Consider the following 20,069-nt stretch of genomic DNA (forward strand, 5'->3'; position numbering starts at 1 on the left):
TTGTATCATACTCTATATTAATCACAATTGATTCTTCAAAAAGTAATATAATGAGTATACAAACATTTACAATATCAATACATATATGGAAGAATAGAAAAATAATAAAACATTCAGGTAACAATAGAAGAAATATGAGTAGAATAAATACAACTTTATAATTATATTCTATTGATTTCTTGACCATCAAGCAAGAAAGTATGATATTAATTTATTCTGACAATAAATCAATGAAATACATTGAATGATAGCTACTATATTATTATATTTATATAATTTTATATTTTAAAATTGAACATAATATATTCTATTTATAATTGCATTTGTTTTTTTTAGAAATAATAGATTCTAGAAGGATAGGGATGAGAAGAAGAAATAGTGAAAGTTGAAATGACGAGTCAGCACTATGAGAAAGAGGGTGTGAGGAAAGTGGGTAAGGGTAGCGGGTGACTTTATCAAAACTTGATACGCAAATATTGGAAAAAACGGGTAATAGGAAGAGTCTCAGTGTAAAGAAGGAAAATTTCTTTTTCAGGATTCGCACAAACTCTAATCTAATTCGCCGAATCCTCATTGTTAGGGTTTATCATTCACATCAAGGAACGGTTTTAATAGCACCTGGTTCCTTCAGTAATTCGATGCCTGAAGTTAATTGAGAATAGAAAAAGAATTAGATGTTTAGGGTTTTGTATATGGTGATAGGTAATTCTTCTTGATTTGTGTTAGGGGCAATCAGGTAATTTCAGTATCTTTTCTCAATTCATTGGTTTTGTTTTGTGTTTTTATCGATTTCAAGGGTTCTGGAGTTTTCAGTGTTCTGTTTGACTTTTTTTATTTTGGGTTGGATTCGTTAGATCGGGGTTGGTATTGGATGTTATCGGGTTTTGAAACGATTTTGATGCTTTTGTTATTAGTAGTAGTTATATTTGATATAAAGGATAAACTTTCATGTTTTTTTGTTGTTATTTGATATGCTGATATGATACTTTGGTTCTTGTTGTAAAAGCTATGTTCTTGTTGTTTTAATTACTCAAAGTACTTAAAAAAGAGATTGGATTTTATTATTATTATTATTTAATTTCATCTTCAGGAGAGGTGGTATCTCAATGGAAAGCATGTGCACTACTTGCAGGTATGCATTAAGTTTATTTGTATATGTTCCTTCATTTAATTTTGTGGTTTGTCGTCATTGTTTGGCGTATTCATATTTTTGTACCTATTTGTCTAATTGGACACTTAAGATGTTAGCTAGTAATAATTTGGATCAAAAGTAATAATTGTATTTGAAAATCTAGCAAAATTGAATTGCTTGTTTATATTCTTTTTAATCATAGAAGATAAGCGTTCTCATTCAACAAGTTTAAAGCTTTTCAAACTAAAATTAAGACGCTGAATTGTGAACCTTGTTTATTGCTCTGTTGGTATGTTTTATAGATTATGTACTTGAACTTTTATATGTTCTTCTTGGAGATAGTCCCTTTGCTATATTTTCATTTGTGCAAGTGTTTCAGATTACTTATTTTATCATGCATTATATTGATTAACCTCTTATTCTTTATTATGTCAACTTTATACTGATGAGTGCATGATCTTGTATTAGTCCAATATTCTCACAAGTTTTAAATATGCAGGGACTGCCAAATATTCTTGATGTCTCGTTCTTCGCTATCCCCACCACAACTGCTTTAAATCTGCTCCAGGTCTACGTTTCTATTTGACTACAGCGTCTAAGCTTTTGTATTTGTGTGTGGTAATAGATATTGATCTAGCAGACAAAAATGGAATCCAAAATCGCAAAGGCATCGGATAGAGTTGCACTCAATCTGAAACGTAAGCGTTCTAGTCGATGTTCTGTGTATCTAGATGGAGCTTCACGACCACTGTTACGTCAGTGGCCATCTTTCACGACACAAACTGGCAAGGTTGTGAAACTGGTGAAACTGGGTAGAGGTAAAAGCAAGCTGACAACCTCTGGTACTCATATTGGACAGTCCTTAGTTAGGCATTATTTGAACTACAAAAAGAGTGGAAGGCCTGAACGTCTGATGTTCTATAAGAATGGTGAATGGTTGGACTTCCCAACAGATGTTGTTGAACTAGTTAAGAAAGATCTTGTAATTAAGAAGGGAGCCGTGGAGGTAGAGTCAAATGGCTACCATGTTCTGTTAGATTTTTTGCACATGTATAAATTAGATTTGAAAACTGGATTGCAACAACCTATTGCTTGGATCGATGAAGCAGGCTGTTGCTTTTTCCCTGAAGTCTTTGCCACTTCTGACGAAGAACCTTATAATTTCTGCAAGCAGGAGGCTGGAAAAAGTTCCGATTCCTGTGAAATTAAATTACATTTAGAAATTGATCTAAATGGAGTTGATGGATCCAAGTTGAGGGAGTGCAGTGGAGACTCCAATGCCTTTGTTGAACCTGTTAGAATTGACGCTACACAAAGCTGCAGCCATTATGATGCACAAGTTGAAGGCAGCATCAATAAAAGGGACTGTGGAGATGTTAACGCAGACATTCAGCTAAATCAAGACGTGGGTTTAGGTGCTTGTACCAAATATGTATATGGAAATTTGGATACAGACACCGTACAGAAAATGTTTGTCACGGGAATGAGCAGTTTTGGCATCACTGACACTGATATCATTGAGATTTATCGCTGCTCAAGCATGTCAATGCCAGCAAGATTGGAGCTATTCTCGAAGCAAGCTGAAATGACCAAAAAATTTCATGGTAATGCTAATGTTCAGTATGCTTGGCTTGCCTCCTCTAAAGTAGAGCTGTCTACAATGGTGGAGTATGGGCTTGGTCATTGTAGACTATCTACATGTAAATGCACATATGGCATTGGTGTTCATCTTTCAGCTGTTACCTGCCCTTACACCAGGTTAGTTTTATTGTCATCCACTTTGAATGGTAAAACCTTTTTTTATTATAAGAACGTGATAAAATATTTTTAATTTTAGTGTTAGCCTCATATGAGCATTAAGTTTTGCTAACCTTAAGTTTGACAATTGTAAAGTGCACGGTTATGTGATAATGACGAAAATGGGGTTCGACACTTGGTCTTTTGTCGTGTAATAATGGGGAACATGGAGCTTCTCCGACATGGCACTGATCAGTTTCGTCCCAGTTCTAGTGCATATGATAATGGGGTGGATGATCTCAAAAGTCCGACACACTATGTTGTATGGGACATGAATATGAACACCCACATCTATCCAGAATATGTTGTTAGTTTCAAGGTCTCGTCAGATGCTGAAGGTAATAAACTCTGGCTTTCTTGTATGTGTTATTGATTTTTTTATCCTAAGACCAAAAAAAAATGGCATTGTAGTATTATTACTATTATATCATTTTATAGTTAGTTAGTGTTCAATGAGTTTATCAGAGGCAAACTAGTTGGTATCTATGGTTTGTTCTTTCTATAGGCTTGGGAAAGTTCTAGACTTTAGTATTAGGGAACAGGGTTTCAGTCATAGATTGTTGGTATCTCGTTGTGGTTGGTCTCTCTCACATCAACAAATTTATCACTTAAAATTTGATTCATTCATAAATGAATCAGCCAGCCACTTCTGCTGCTAAGCTGTATAAGTGCTATTCCCTTTGAAAAGTATTTTGTTCTTGATCAGTATTATATGGTGCATTTTTACAGCTCATTTTTGTGGAAGTCATAGTAAGAATAATGCTTCTGGGTTTAATACTTCTGATCAAGGTTCTATTGTGGATGCTGTAAGTTATTGATATTCAAGTTTTGTATCTTACGCTTTGCCATGTTTTCTATGTAAAAGGCAACATTAGCACCTATGATCTAAAATATTGTCCTTATCTAAAAAATGCTTTTTGAATTGTGGGATATCAGGGAAAAGCCTCTAGCACCCGGAAAGTTCCAACATCCCCCTTTCTGCCTTTTCCTCTGCTTTTTGCCGTTATAAAAAAGAAGGTTCTTCCCAAGGATATGGAGCTTATCAAAACACATTATGAACAATTTTTGGTATGTAAAGTAAATCAACTGATGCTTCTGTCTGTTTGATTGATGAAATATCTCTAACATATCATGTTCTGGTTCAGTCAAAGCAGATATCCCGTGACAATTTTGTACAGAAGTTGAGGATGGTAGTTGGAGACTCTCTCTTGAGAGCTGCAATACTTAGTCTTTCTTTGAAGGTACGTTATATGAGTATATATAAAATTGGCTTTGAAATCCTTTGCACGGCTTTCTGCTGTAGTTATACACTTATACCTCCTAAAGGAATTACTTGCTGTCAAGTATATTAGCCTATGATTTTTTAATAGATGTCAGAATCTTTTCTTTTCCATGGGTCTTCTTTTGTGCGGTTATAGTTCTTATTTCCTAAAATGTTTATCTGTGTGCTTGCAGAAACCATCTAGTGGTGAAACGAGAGACTCGATCAAGAAGGAAGAAGTATAATGCTCTCTTTATGGAGGACTATTGTTAGCTCCTTGCCAAACTATCTGTTTTTTTTTAATTTCTCTTATCTTTATTTGGACGTAGAACATACTTGCTACTGGAACTTCATTAGAGTTTGTTTTGAACCATCTGTGACCAGAAGCACTATAAATGGCCACAGTTTCTACCTTATGCTAGGATTTTATAAAAACTGTCAATTCATTGGATGTTCCTAATTGTTTTTTTTTTCTGCACTTCAAAATGAACTCTACTTAACGGTGGACTGAACTTCCTGTGTTAGTAATGGCTGGTTTAAAGCATTGTAGGGAGATTTTATTTCCAAATGTTGATCATGGCAGATTTTTACCTCACTTCAAGGTGCCCAGATTTTGGGCTGGTATCTTGACACAGTTGTGGGTGATTTTCACTATTCTTGTGGGGAAGGGGAAAAGTAGCTCGTAGCTCTTTGATTTCAGGGTGACTCCTGGCAAGGTCATATTTGTTTAGGGTTGTCCTCAGATTCAATATATGATATAATTGTCGAAAGAATTGCCACATCTGTCTCGGCAGTTTTATTTCTCATTACACTACTTGGCTTTGCTAATAGAATTTTCCTCTGTAAGCTGTCCGGAGAAGGCTCAGGATTGTTCAACTTCAAAGAAAAAGCTACCATGGTCAACGATTAAGTATTTCAGCTCATTTACTAAAGTTATGAATGCTGATCAAAAGTTTTAAGTAAAAATGCTAATGCTTATTTTGAAGATTGGTGTTCTCAAAAGGTCATTTTGGAATGTGATTCTTTGCTTTTACTTGGAATCTCTCAGTAACACAGTACTAGACGAGTGAGGTTGAACTTTGTCATCATTAAAAAGATGTCATAATTGTTACCAAATCATGAGGTACGTAAGTATACACTGGAGCAACGCTAAGAACACACTTTTTCAACATTTTCTTGTACAAATTCTTTGATAGTAGATACATGTGATTTGGTGGGAGCCCTTAATCATGTTGCACCTTCCATCACGTGGCAATCCAAACTATAATGTTATAGGTTAATAACAACTTGAACCACACAAGCTATCTCTTATTTTTTGTGATAATACATGAACTTTGTCTACACAAACTTTGTGGCTATCCGAATTTCATGTTACACTGTTATTACAAAAATCCTTATTGTGTACCAAGACTTCTGTCACCTTCACTTAATGGATCCCAACCAGGGGGTTTGATGTTCGGCCAATCACCACGACATCCCAATCTTATGTAGAGACTTTTTTTACCTGCAATATTACAGAGAAATGAAGTCAATCATGAAAGTCCACTGTGTTTAAGCTTTCCACCTTCAATGCCCCATCACTCATTCACCTCCATTTTATTCCATCCCTCTTATCTATTACCAAGGAAGAATATATTGACCTGCTACATTACTCATTTTAAACCTTACTATTTCCTGTCTCATTTTCATCCCATAAAACCACACACTAATCTCAATGAAAAGCAGTTGTTTAGACAATTCAGTCCAAAAATCATGTGTTAAGATCTTTGACTTTGATAAATTTGGACCACTGAAAATACATGACAGCTGAATAGAATGGAATCAACTAATAAAATAGCATAAGTACCTGGAAGTTTCTTGTCTGACAAGATTAACTGTTTTAAGGCACTCAAGCATGCTTGTGCCACATTCTTGGCATATGCAGAGTCCCAGCCCTGGAGCTTAACAACCACATCAGCATTTGTGTATGCAAGCCTGCCATCTTTGACGTTCTTACGGGTCTCCTCCTTCGCAGAATCTTCATCTGTATTTTAAGCTATCAAAATTGCTTTTTACTGGAAACAACAGGCTGATACAATCATGCCAGTGAGTGAACATGTCTTCCGACATTTAGGGTATGTTTAGGAGTTGGGACATGTGAGAGGAAGGGTGGAGAAGGTATCGAAAAAAATGAAGGGCGAAGAGCAGAGTTTGAAAGGTTAATTACTAGGTTTCCTTTCCCCTATTTGGAAGTTAAGACTCCTCCATATTTCTCCAAAGTGAGAGAACTTTAAGATGTTCGCAAAAATTAATAAGGGATGGTTATGGAGGTTATATGCAGTCCCCCAACTTCCTCCTCTCATGCTAAATACACCCAATGGTTAGGTTTATTTCAAACTTTCTCTTCCCCGCCAAAGTCCTCTATCGAACAAGACCTTAGTAGTAGTAAAAGTTTCTTCATGATTCAAGTTGAGGCTTAGGTGACCCATCCATATTTTAGTTCAAGTTGTGAGTAAATTTGAAGGTTCAATACAAGGCTGGGTTGCGCACATTTATCCTACAAAATGAAATGAAGATTTGAGAATAGATCAGAAAAACTACCTGTGGCTTCAGTCTGTGACAACCAGACAGTAAATCCTGCGTAAAGATGCCGCCATTTATCAGTTCTGCCAGAAGCACCATGTTGCCCTCCTAATGTTGCAACCGCTGCCCTCACATGACTGGAAACCGGATGGCCATTCAAACACATATAAATGTATTGGTTCCCAACTACATACTTATCCATAAAGTTAAACGAAGCCATTGACTAACCTACTTATGCTTTCCAGAATAGCACTTTCTGCTTCTGCTACTGAATCAGAACCTTCAGCAAGCAGCCCTGGAATTGATTACACTTGTTAATGCACTGCAAAATATGATATTTAAGTCACTTTAAGTACTTAGATGTATATTCTTATTTAAGCAGCATCTCCTATTGAGTAAGATACATCCTCATAGTGCAAGGACATAATGAATTTATATATACGACAAATGTGTTTCATCACAACTGAAACTTTAAACATATACACTATTTACAGACATGAGATAGAAAGTAGACTCAGTTTTCACTTTTCACCCTTTGTGAAAGGGATCTTCATAAGAAAAGTAATAAACATAGGCACCACAGTGGAAATATCAGAACTCAGTAGCTTTCATGAGATGCTGGATATTCATATGCTGAAAAGCAGAATCGGCACACTCCTTTAGTTTCATGCCATACAGATTAGGGAGTACTTAACATCAATGTAATACTATCATGTAAGACATTATACTCACTCCCAAGATTGATCCTAGAGTTCTGGTAGTAGCATTAATTACTAAAGATGCTAAAGTTGATGATGATACATATTACACTGTGTAAGCAAATACTAACTTGATGTTTGTATTATATATTTGCCAGAAACCTGAAGCACAGGAGGAAAAAGAGAAAACTTTGACAATGTGAAGCAAGGTGTAGCAATTGACATATTGACACTTACATGATGAATCCACTGTTTGGTTGGAATATGTTTCCAGTAACTCTTTTGTACTAAGTGGTGTGTACCTGATAAGAATGTCAAGCACTAGAATTTATAAGCCATTGATGAAAGTTGCACATCAATCATATGCATCTATCATAGAAATGCATCTGTTGATATAATTATGCCTTCATAAAAGCTGTTAGAAATTACTACCATTTGATTATAGCTATAGCCAAGTATGTAACTTAAAAAAGATCTCTCTCCTGTGAGAAAAATCTCATAACTGATAACTGATATATATGTCAAATTGGGAATAAGGTTTATATGTTAATGCACAGTAAGTATATTGATATTGACAATAACTCAATAAGAATCAGAATTGGACTTAATAGTACCCAAGACCAGTTGCTATCTCTTGAGCCACTTTGTAGTTGATTTCTGTTGAATTGCCAACAAGGTAGATTGATGCACCCTTCAAAAGTTGTGTAGATCCTGCTGTAAGTGATTCCCATGATTCCATTATATCAGGCCATTTCAAATCAGGGTCGTGTTTCTTGAAGTTCACAACCAGTTCATCATCATCTATATACCTGTTCAAGACAAACAATTTAACTCAGAAGGGAAAGGCTGAATAGAGTCTGATTAAAGAACAAAATGATGTACTTTCAATTGCATGAACCATATCGTCTCGGAGGGTTTAATCCTGTCAAAAAGATGATTGGTTTCTATAAGTGTGACAGGAAGTCCTGGCCGCAATGCTCTGATAGCTAAAGAGGAATCGCTTGTATCGACAGATATATCTCTTGAACTTTGGATATCCAGTCCTTTTAAATTTAACCTCAGCTCCACTTCTGAAGATGTATCAGAAAACTGCATTTTGTTACCTAGCTAGTATCAGATGTAATCAAACTCAAGTAATAAAAGAGGACCAAAAAAAGACAATGATTCTGAGAATAATGTTACACAACCAGGAATTGTCATGTTTTTAATTCAACAATCATAATGGACCCAATCACCCAATATTGTTGTTGCATGAGTCTCCGCGACCGCAATTGCAACCGATCAACCATATTTTCCCCGAATTGCGGCAAGTGCAATGTAACCACAATTAAACACCCTCATAAAAAATTTGGCTAGTTTTTGCTTGCTATTTAGCAGCAGCAAATTTTGCATATGACAGATGTTTGACGAGGTAAATCTATTGAACTGACATAAGTTTAACCAAAAGCAACTCATACCCTAATCTTGGCAAATAATTAAAATCAATTTGGCATTGCATACCTCAAAATCTATTAAAATTGTTACCACAACTTTCATTCATCTAATTCCTAAGGAAGCAAAGAGAACATTATATTATAATATAAGTTATTGATTCATATTAAAATGGTAAAAAGAAGATGGTAAGCATCACCTCATAGGTTCTAGTGGAAACAGGAGCAGTATAGGAACACTTGCAGGAGCGTTGAGTGAGTGATGTTGAGCCATTATGAGACAAAGAATAAGGTGAGAATAATCGAAAAGGTCCAACATTTGGTTTTAGAACTGAAAACTCCAGGCTTGTGGTTGAGGTTGTAGTTGAAACAGTGGTGTTTCTGGTGAGAAACCATAGACCTGCCCATGATGTTGTTGATGCCATTTCAATGCAGATAATGGATAGATAGACAGTATATTCTAGCATGCACAAAATTTATCATTTTCTTTTTTTTAACTGGACAAGGCTCTAAATTTAATCTTAGTATTGGGTTTGATGATTTTGTTCATAGTTCTTTTAGGCCTGTCTAGCTTGTTGAATATATGGGCCATTCTTGTTGGGTTATAAGGTTTGTCTGTCTAGTCCAAAGTTGTATGCAGACTAAAGTTCTTTTGATTTATGTTTGGTCCACAATTAGTGATTCTTTAATCAAAGTTTATAATTGATTTTCCTTCTTACTTCTAAAATGGGTGAAATTGAGTCAGACTCCTCTCAATTATTAGAGATGACAGTTCTATTTTTTCAATATATTGTTAAGGGTAAAAATATAATTTCAATATAAATTAAAGAATACAAATGTTATTATCATTTGATTTTATTATACATTTTCAACAAGAAAGTCTAACTCAATGAGATTGTAGTTGATTCTTGAACTGCCTATACTTTTTTTGTAACAAGAAAGTCTAATATGTTTTGAGGGTATAGATCACTGAAGTGAGTTTGGTCTCTTCTAATAAAAGGTAGGTAAGCCAAAATAATATTTCAGTTGAGGTGTTCCCAACTATGCATCTAGCTAGGTAATGGGTCAATTGTATATAATATGTGTCTTTTAAAGGGAATGGTTGTCATCACACACTTCTGTAGTGGTTTTGGTTTGAATTAAGAGTATAATATTTATGTACTAGTGTAATATTTATATACAGTTAGTACTTCATATATCATTTATTTGTATTACTTTTGTTCATTTGTTGTTAGATGCCTCTCATTTCTATGCCTTAAAAGAATTTAATGACTATTTTATGGCTCTCTTTAAGGGCATTTTATGTCACTTTTATGGCTTTGTTTCCAAGCATCCAATGCTTCATATCCAAGATACCAAGACTTTGCTTGCCTATAAAAGGACACATATAGAGAGCTTCAAAATCATCTTCACAACACACAACATCTCTTTCATTTACACATATATTGTGAGTGCATTCTTGGTGAGAATTCTTGTTCCATTTGAGAGAGTATTTGTGAGAAAAAATATTGTCATTTGTCCTCATCATTATAAGAGGATTTCTTGTACTCTTCTTTTTTACATAGTGGAATTTTGCTCTTGATCGCCCATGGTTTTTTTCCTCTCACACTGAGGGGTTTTTCCACGTTAAATCTTGTGTGTTATTTTCTTTATCCTTTACTTGCCTCTCTTTTGTTCTCAATTAATTCAATCCTGTGCTTCCGCATTGTGCTCTATCCTCAACATTTGTATTACTATTTTTTGAAGAGTCAATAATAGTAAAACTTGAATGATAAATGATACAATAACAAAGTATAAAACTTATTAATGCATTTATCCCTTTCTCTTTAATTAATTGGCCTATTACATCATTGACATAATGGACCCATTTATAACTCTACCGTGACACTGCAATGCTGACCAATGTAATCAAATTTTAAAGCATGCAAAGCAACCATACTGAATTATACAACTGAGTGCTGCACACTGCAGAGAATTAATTGATGAACCAAAAAGAGATGTTGAGAAGGGGGGAAAATATACATATAAAGAAAGGTACATACAAAAAGATACCATAGTAGAAAAATATAAGTGTTAAAGAAATCTAATAAACTTCAATAAAAGAGATCATAGATAATGAATTATATATCTTTAATTTTAGGATGGTCCACACACTACCCTCCATAAACCACAATTGCCATGCATGTCTGAAATCCTTTTGAAATCTTCTTCTCATCAGGGTTAACTTTAGGAGTCTATAGTAACTACGATGAATAGTATATTAGAACAGTGGTCCACATGTGTGAGTGAAATTTGACTATAAAAAGGAGAAAAAGCTTATTGCAAAATATATATTATAAGGGTAAAACATTCTTGTCACTATTGCTCACAAGAGTGATAAATGTTTCAGCAAACGTAACATCCTGCTAAGCTTAATACTATGTTTAGTTGTACAGAAATCAAGAGGAAAGAAAAGTGGTGGAAAATACCCTTTGATTTCAAAATTAAATAGGGAGGAAAGAAAAAATATGCATGAGTCCCACAAAAAACATTTTCTCCCTAAGTTGGGAAGAAAATAAAGAAAGAAAGGAAAGCCATCAAAAATTCCAAAATCGCCCTTCATCATGAATTAAAAAAACAATAATCTAGGTGAAAATAAATACAATGTAGTAAATTTATTTGCTTATATTCATTTTTATGTGAAATTAGTTAACTTAATTTTATTTTGTTTTTGTTTTTGAGCTCACAAATAAATAGTAATTATGTATGCTAAAGATGAAATGAAAAGAAAAAAAGAAATATCATTACTTAAAGTTATCAACAAAGTAACAAATAATAAATAAATTAGAAAGACAAAACACAAATATGTAGAAGTGAGATGATTAAAAATATAAAAGTGATTGTTGAATATTAGTTATATTTTCTTCTAGACACACTATTGTGAAAAAGATGTATGTAAAATGTTAATGATTTTCTTTGAATCTTATAAATAAATATTGTTATTGAACTTAGATTATATGTTACTTAAAAATATTAATTAATATTATTAAAAATAAATTATTTAGTTATGTAATTTAAAAATTAGATATCTATGTAATTATATAGACTTATGTCATTTTCAATACATTATATATAAATGTGTTTTTCTTTCCTCTCACTTTCCTTCAATTTTCAATCATACCAAACAATAAAATTATCATTTCATTTTTTACTATTTTTCTCTCCTTCTACTTTCATTCCAAAACCAAACATAACCTAATTCTATTAAAAGGAAGTAATTACGAACGAATGATTCACAGTTTTGAGTCTTTTGGACAAAGATAAAGTCATACTGTCTCTATCTCCTGACAACTTTCATCACCCTAAACTTTCAGGAATACTAGTGGTCTTCACGTTTTCATCTCTACCCTAAACAAGCCCCTAGCCCTTGTTATGTATTTTTCTGTATAAAAATAAAGAACAATTTTTTGGGTGAAATTCTAATTCTTGTTGATAGATTAACATGTGTAATTAAATTAAAACAATACATCATGTGAATACATTATGGTTGAGCATAATTAATCAATAAATGACTACACATCAAATGTGACACTCATCACTATTCATAGGTTGGATTTTAAAATAAGATATCAAACACTTTATGCTAAAGTGCTAAACTATTTTTAAGGTTTTTTTCTTAATAAATTTTGATCATGGGAATAAGTGGATACAGTATTATTAATACTGTAACGATCATCAAATTGGTTAGGATACTTCACTAATTAAATCGAATGCCGGCGAAATTAAATATACATATATAATATATTAACATTAATGTTGAAAATTCAATAAAAAATCAATACTTTTTTTATTTCATTAAAAATTTAATTTAAAATAAAAACCGGCACCAATGCGGTTCAATTGAAAATCGGCCAGTATAATCGATTTTGACCGGTTTTGATCAATAAGATTTCATGACCGATATAATTATTATACCGTACCGGTATTAGGACTGATTCATCGGTTTACCAGTTCAACCGGTCAGTGAAAGGTTTTAACAACACTGAGTGGATAATTAAAAAGCAGCCCAACCCATTTTTCATACAGATGAGTTTAGTCCCATTTTTTGTGTGTCAAATTAAGTTTGTTCTGCATGCACAATAGTATCAGATAAAGAGTTAACAAAAAAGTGAATAATAAGTGAAAGGGAAAAAGCACAAGAGTAGCCCGGCTTGAATGGTGGGCAAAGACAAGAGTAGAACTTGAATAGAGGGAAAGAATGGAGTACAGAAAGAAAGTATGGTCACTATCCTTTGAGAATTTCTCTCTCTCTCTCTCTCTCTCTCTCTCTCTCTCTCTCTCTTGAGGGAAATGAAATTAAGAAGTGAAAGGACAAAGCTGCATTCTCTTAGTGTGGTCAGAGAGAGGTCATCAATCATAAACAATTGATTGCAAAATGACTATGCCTCGTTCCTTGTGTTGTGAAATTAATCCAATCCCATGTATAATTTCAAAACTTGTGCCTTTGTTATAAATTGCAATAGTTAGTACTTAGTATCTTCGTTTAATTTTCTTGCATCTATATAAATAATTCATATATAGCAAATTAGCAATACAGTGAAGTCTCACATCAAAGTCATATGTTACTTAACGTTAGTCAAATTCATTTCTGGGGTGCACTTACTACACTGTTAGAAAAACTTCGAATAAGCTGGGTTCATGGCTTATCAAGGCCATGATAAACCTCAGTGCCTCGCATCTTAGAAAGCCCTTACAAATGTAATGATTGATTATTCATAAACAATGTCTCCACTTTAACAACAATATTCAAACTCATGCTCTTGTAAAATATGAGTTAGATACTTACCAATTGCACCAAACTTCATTAGCATTCTCCTCTCTTTGTTTATGGACTATATATCACACAATCAACTCTTTATACCAAGACTTTTATTGGTCTTCTTGTGCGACGTTCAAATTATCTTAAATGCAATTTTACAGTTTTTTTTCTCTCCCCAAGATGTATAGTTCACTAGTTCAGTGTTTTTCCTCTAGTATTATTAACTAGTGTCCTAAGGAATAAAATATCATCAATTTATTTTGATCAATCCCATGCAGTGTCTGAGATGAATACTGAAATAAAGCATGGACCCTCACACTGCAACCTTTTCATGCAAAAACGTCTCGAGCTACTCAAATTACACTAATCTCTCTCTTGTTTGTATATGGTGGATAAGATGGATTTGGTTGAAAACAATGGCGTCACTTCAGTGGTCGTTTTCAACCTTTTCCACGCTGCATAGAGGGCATGCAATGCATCACTTGTCAGAGATCATAATGTAATGATGAATAAATAATTTGATGGAGTGTTTATCATCTATCTATGTCTCCAAACACTACTCACACTAGTTGGGTCCACAACTCTAGGAAATGTCAACATTCTTTTATATACACTATTCAGAAATAGTTGTAATTAGTTATTCTACTAAGGAGTCATTTTAAGATAATGTTTTAAAATATATAATAGTTAATAACTTACTTTGAATTACTAGTTCTAAAAAATGATTAGGATAAAATCCAGGGTTTCAAATTCCACATTTTGTTCATTCCTTTCGCTTTCGCTTTCGCATACTATTACCTTTACCTAATATTAAGCTACTCATTATCACTGCCGACAAAAAAGAAGGTTGATCAGTATAAGTCAGTAGGTCAGGGTTTTAGAGGAGGTTTCTCTTTGTGTAGGTCAGGTACCACTCTTATTTTGGCTCTTCTGCATCCTGCTATAAAATAACTAGTCCTATTCTACACCTATATAAGCTATTGAAATTGTACACTACAGGTTCCAACTTTCTGTACCTATTTTTTCGATCCGTATTTATTGATCAATGAATGTGATTCCAGTTTGAGATTCAAGTACTTTTTTAAAGTTAAATCAACGTGAGTTGATGATGGATGGTACCGGTCAATGGAGGAGGGTCCTATATACACTTATTACTGTCAATTGTAACACTTGCATGGCAAGATTTTCAAAATTGAGGCTAATAAAAACGAGTGAGACTTCTCTACATTATGTAGAGAGGATAATTATCTGGAAAATGAAGAAAAATCAATATATTGTATCGTTTAATTTATATTGAGATTAAATTTTTATCCTAAAAAATACATGCAAAACATAATTTCTCTACCCATGAGATGATACTAGTTTGATAAAAATGGGTTGTTTTAAATTGTACTTAGAGATGACAAAATGGGCATTGCTCGCGGGCGCGCTCGCATAGCCCGCATTTTTGTGTGGATATGACATACAAATTTTGCATATTTGTCCGTTTCGTCCGACCCGTTTTGCCCACCAAGTCCGCGGCAATATCCGCTGGGCATGCGGACGACTCATAAACATACTTTAAGGAAAAATTAAGAATTTCATTTCATTTTTTATATGAATTTTTTATTTTTTAATTATTCAACAATGTCTGCGGGCCGCTCGCAAGCCTGCTAGCCCGTTTTAAAACGGACAGGACATTCAATTTTGTTCATTAAACTAATGCGGGCATGCCCGCACCCGCTTAAATTTTTGTGGGCATTTGCGGGCGCGAACTAAACGGGTCTGACGACCCGTTAACTCATTAAAACACAACAAACATTTTAACATTGTTCTCTTTTCTATGATGGGCTTGGATTCTCTCCTGTATTAAACCCATATTTTCACACGTGACACTAAAACTAGGGCAACATATTTGCCGTCCCACTTTTTGTATCACTCCATGTACCACCACCTCTGATTGATTGAGAAAAAAATTATTTATATGGTGAAATCTGCTCATCTCATCCAGTTTGATTCACCCCCTCTACCTATAGGTAATCCTTTATTAAAGTCTTGGATTAATTGTGTGCCATCAAAAATCTGTTATTTTGTTTGGAAACTCATTAAGAATAGACTTCCCACTAAGATTGAGTTATTCAAAATGAATGTTATTTCCTCAAATGAGGAGATAAAGTGTGCTATTTGTAAGGCTCATGATGAATCTAGTGAGCATCTCTTTCTTAGTTGTGAGTTTGCTTCTACTGTTTGGAAAAGAGTTTATTCTTAGATCCAAGTTCCTGAGACGAACTCTGCAACTATTGTTGATTCCATGAACTCTCATGATGATATTGGTAGACTTTCAAAAGGGGGTAAGTATTGGAGGATGTTGTGGTTCACAGTGGTGTGGTCTATATGAGTTATGAGAAATGATTTAATCTTTTCTCAAAAGGAGGTGAGCTACGTGCACATTCTAGATTTGATTCAAGCAAGGTCTTGGACCTGGTTCCTTTCAAAAATCGGTCCAACTACTTTCATGTTTTCGAATTTGTGTATTGATCCAAAGTATTGTATTTCTATGTACTCAAAGAAGATCTCTAATTGATCTTTGCTTGTATTGAGTTAGCACCCCTTGTGCTGATTTTAATACATTTTGCTTATGAAAAAAAGTTAAAATTGAAATTATTAAATATTTTTCTGATCACTCATATCTCCTGGTACATGGAGTGACACATCGGAATGAGACAACAGATGTGGACCCCTAAAATCGGAGATGATTTCTATACATTTATTTCCTATCTTTCTCTTTGTTGTTACACATCTTTGTCTGAAACAAGGATCTAGTGTTCCAAATTATGTCTCACACCAATAATAATGAAGCAAAAACAGAAAAATAATGTTCAATTTTTACTATTTACATAACATGCTTTCATTCATCCATTATTTAGGACAACAAATCTTTATACGTTTGTTACTACCTCTTGTCTTTCCATAAGCAACACCAACCCCCAAAACAAGTTTATTTCTCTATCTTCTTTGAATGTGAATTTGATTTTTTCCTTTAAAAATAAATTGATTTTCAGATTATTTTCTCACATCTTATATAAATGATATAACAAAAAATATTGACAAGAGTAAGTTATTAAAGTGGGCACCCCAATTTTTCTATTTTCCTCAAAGAAAAATGTGTTCATTGGTCTAATACATTTCTATTGGGTATTTAAGATGGTTTCTTCTAAAATGAAAGCGGATGGATGAAGAATACAAACACTCTATCCCAAAATGATATTGTCTCCACCAATAGAATTATAGTAAATAATATAAAATAATATTTTTTGTTTTTATAACTTTTAAATATCATTTTTTGATTGGATAGGATACAGGTGACAACATGAATAGAGACCGTTATCCCCCATTTGATGGATAGGATAGTAAGGCCATTGTGAAATAAATATGTTGGGTTAAGCCATGATGGTGGGTCTGGATTTAGATCTCTATAGATAAAATGGAAGTTAATGGTTCCTACTCGCTAGAAAGGATACATGGTGGTTGATATTACATATGTGAATTTGGGGCTTCTCTAAGATATGGAGGAGGAGGAGGATGGTGGTTCTTGTGGTAATGTAAAAAGCTATAATGGAGTTTGAACTTTGAATATTGATTAATTAAAAAAATAGTAATTCATCCACTTTTTTAATTAACAAACGGTAATTCACGAGACGCATAAACTTCAATATTATCAATAATTATTAATTAACAAATAGTAATTCATCCACTTTTTAATGTTGTTTTACACTAATAAATTACTAGATATTATTTTTTTTAACAAAAATCTAAATCATTTTCCTTTATATCAGTGTTATTTTCTCTCCCCACTCTACCAAGCAGTTGTTTTTCAATCTTGATAATGATATAATTAATATTATCTTCAACTTTCAAAACAATAAAAGAAATAATTTATTTGATAAAGTGACACTTAAAAACGAATGGAGGGAGTAGCCCATTAAAGTACTATAATGCAACACAATTGTTTAAGACTATTGGATCCTCCCGTAGCACTAAGAATAATGTTGGTTGCAACTTGTAAGAGACAATTATATATACTTCAATCATGATCCATAGTACGTTACAAGAATGAAATTCAAAGGAATTAACGAGGCCTACATAAATGGTGGAACTGTTGTTTAATCTGATGCAAAATGAACAACCTTATCAGAGTTTTACATGCCGTAAATCCTCTTGAAAGAGAAGGGTGTCTTCCGGAATGAGGGCAAAGATGGTCATATGAAAAAATATCATTTATACCATAAATATTAAATTACCACAATCAAATAATGTTCTAGTTTCCTTGCAAAAAAGCTAGAAAATTAGAAAATGGGATTGAAAAGTCAAAAGACAAGAGAAATTAATATTCAATTTACAATAAATGAATTAGGTAAAGAATTATATAAATGATTTTAATCATATCTTCACCTTAAATTATTGCATTGAGTCTTGTAATACTTTTCCTACTTGTATATTTATTAATTTATTCAATAACAATCAAGTATTTATCTCATTATATAAGATTGACTATATTTATCAAATTATTCATTTCTTTAAAAAATGATGCATTTCTTTCTAACAACTGAGTTATCAACTTTATTGCTCGTCGTATTCATCAAGACTATTATGATTGGCTTAACATGGGGCATTCTAGGAGTATTGTTTAGGAGAGGTCTCTTCAGTCGAGGCAGGTTAAGATTAATGTGGATGAGAGTTGCATTCATGATAGTAATATTATTGGTGGCGGCAGTGCCTTTTGTGACAATAATGGGAGGTGGTTGACTGAGTTTCCAGCTAATTTTAGGAGAGGCTCTCCGATATTAGCCGAGCTTTTGGCTATTGAGCTAGGTTTGGCTCTGGCCTGGAATAAAGGTTTTAGGAACATCATTCTTGAAACTGATTGTCTGGAGGCGGTGCAAGTTATCCTAGAAAGTAAGTTTACCTCCAGGATATTTTGCACCTGGTTAGAAAGATTCGATATTAGTTTCACTTGATTGGATTGTGATATCAAGTATGTGGTTCATGGGTGAATCAAGTGACAGATAATCTAACTAAGATTGGCTCACATTCCTCTTCCAATCTTCTTGTGTGGGAAACAACTCATGATTTGTCAATCTTACATTGACTTGGATTATTGTTCTTTGAGTTAGTTTGTTCTTTTCTTGTTTCTAATGTACCAAAAAAACTGCATAGGTACGTACTAGTGACCAATTATTTTGTATCTAGCGACAGATTTTTTGTAGTGGCTTATGTTTCTGAAGTGAGGAATTTCTTGTCACTAAAGAAAATAATGGTTTTGGTAGGCCTTTCCGCTTTGTTAAATTGAAAGGCTATGCATTTACCAGGAAATTTTCGAGTTGTTTGACAGCCCAGTTATGAAATGTTGAGACTTGTGATTTGTTGCCCAAATTTATTTGTTGCATTGACTATAAATATTGTTTGTGTTTTGCAACTTCATTTATCAATCTTTGGTTTGGTCATGCATCTCTATCTTTTTGTTAAGAGTAATGATGGGACAACATCCATTCTCTAATAAAGTGTGTCATACTCTTTTGTTATTGATTTTGATTATTCAAACTAATTCAAACAATCAAATTATTAATAATAAGAAATGATGGAAGACAGTTTCCCTTACCAAATAGAATCACGAGGTTGTGGTACAATTTGCAGGATTAAAAACATTATCTCGAGTTATTATAATAAGAAAATAGATGCCATATATTGAAGTAATATTTTTCTCTAAATTCAAATAGCATTTTATCTAACTTCAAACTTAAGTTCTTTTTTAAGGGGACCATTATGTTCTTTTTTTATTTAGAGTCATGATGGGACATTATCTAATGTCTAATAAAATGTGTCACACTCCTATGTTATTAATTTCGATTGGTCAACTCATTTGAATAATCCAATTATTAAGATAAGTAATGATCAAATTCATTTTTTCTAACAAATTAGAATTATGAGGTTGGGATACAATTTTAGCGAAATTACCTTGAATAATAATAAGAAAACGGTATCATGTATTAATGTAAATATTTTTTTTATCTAAATTGAAATATTTTCTTATTTACATTTAAAGTTAAGTTAGTTTATTATAAGAATCACTTTTTTTTCTTTTTGTTAAAAGTAATAATGCACAAGATATGGATGAAGTAAACACTAACTTTTCAATACATGTGAATATGATATGGATGAAAAACAAGAAAAATAATGTCTGAATATCCATTTGGTTTATCACTCTTTGGCATATTAGGAATAAAATTATTTTTGAGAATATTCGTTTCCACTTAGATGAGATGATGAAACTTATATTTTTGAATTCTTTGAGTCTTCTAAATATTCGCTTTCATAATTTCTTCTGTTCTTATATTGAATGGGTATGACATCC

General features: G+C 33.2%; 2 protein-coding genes across 3 annotated transcripts; one reads left to right on the plus strand and one right to left on the minus strand.

Moving 5' to 3' along the window:
* On the plus strand, window positions 391-4,656 carry LOC109331311 (inactive poly [ADP-ribose] polymerase RCD1-like). The gene is made up of 8 exons (XM_019565721.1): window positions 391-736; window positions 1,091-1,132; window positions 1,632-2,890; window positions 3,026-3,267; window positions 3,659-3,735; window positions 3,866-3,997; window positions 4,075-4,170; window positions 4,385-4,656. The coding sequence occupies exons 3-8, from the start codon at window positions 1,779-1,781 to the stop codon at window positions 4,433-4,435; spliced, it is 1,710 nt and encodes a 569-aa protein (XP_019421266.1). The 5' UTR covers window positions 391-736; window positions 1,091-1,132; window positions 1,632-1,778; the 3' UTR covers window positions 4,436-4,656.
* LOC109331312 (probable inactive shikimate kinase like 2, chloroplastic) lies at window positions 5,400-9,341 on the minus strand. Of its 2 annotated transcripts, none has more exons than XM_019565722.1 (8): window positions 9,081-9,341; window positions 8,349-8,539; window positions 8,065-8,259; window positions 7,682-7,752; window positions 6,981-7,047; window positions 6,771-6,889; window positions 6,037-6,213; window positions 5,400-5,694 (listed from the first exon to the last, which is right to left on the minus strand). In XM_019565722.1, the coding sequence occupies exons 1-8, from the start codon at window positions 9,303-9,305 to the stop codon at window positions 5,585-5,587; spliced, it is 1,155 nt and encodes a 384-aa protein (XP_019421267.1). In that variant the 5' UTR covers window positions 9,306-9,341; the 3' UTR covers window positions 5,400-5,584. The 2 variants fall into 2 exon arrangements, with proteins under 2 accessions (XP_019421267.1, XP_019421268.1); XM_019565723.1 differs by having other exon boundaries at window positions 7,691-7,752; window positions 9,081-9,340.

The sequence above is a fragment of the Lupinus angustifolius genome, chromosome LG17 (genome assembly GCF_001865875.1).
Source record: "Lupinus angustifolius cultivar Tanjil chromosome LG17, LupAngTanjil_v1.0, whole genome shotgun sequence".
Lineage (NCBI taxonomy): Eukaryota > Viridiplantae > Streptophyta > Magnoliopsida > Fabales > Fabaceae > Lupinus > Lupinus angustifolius.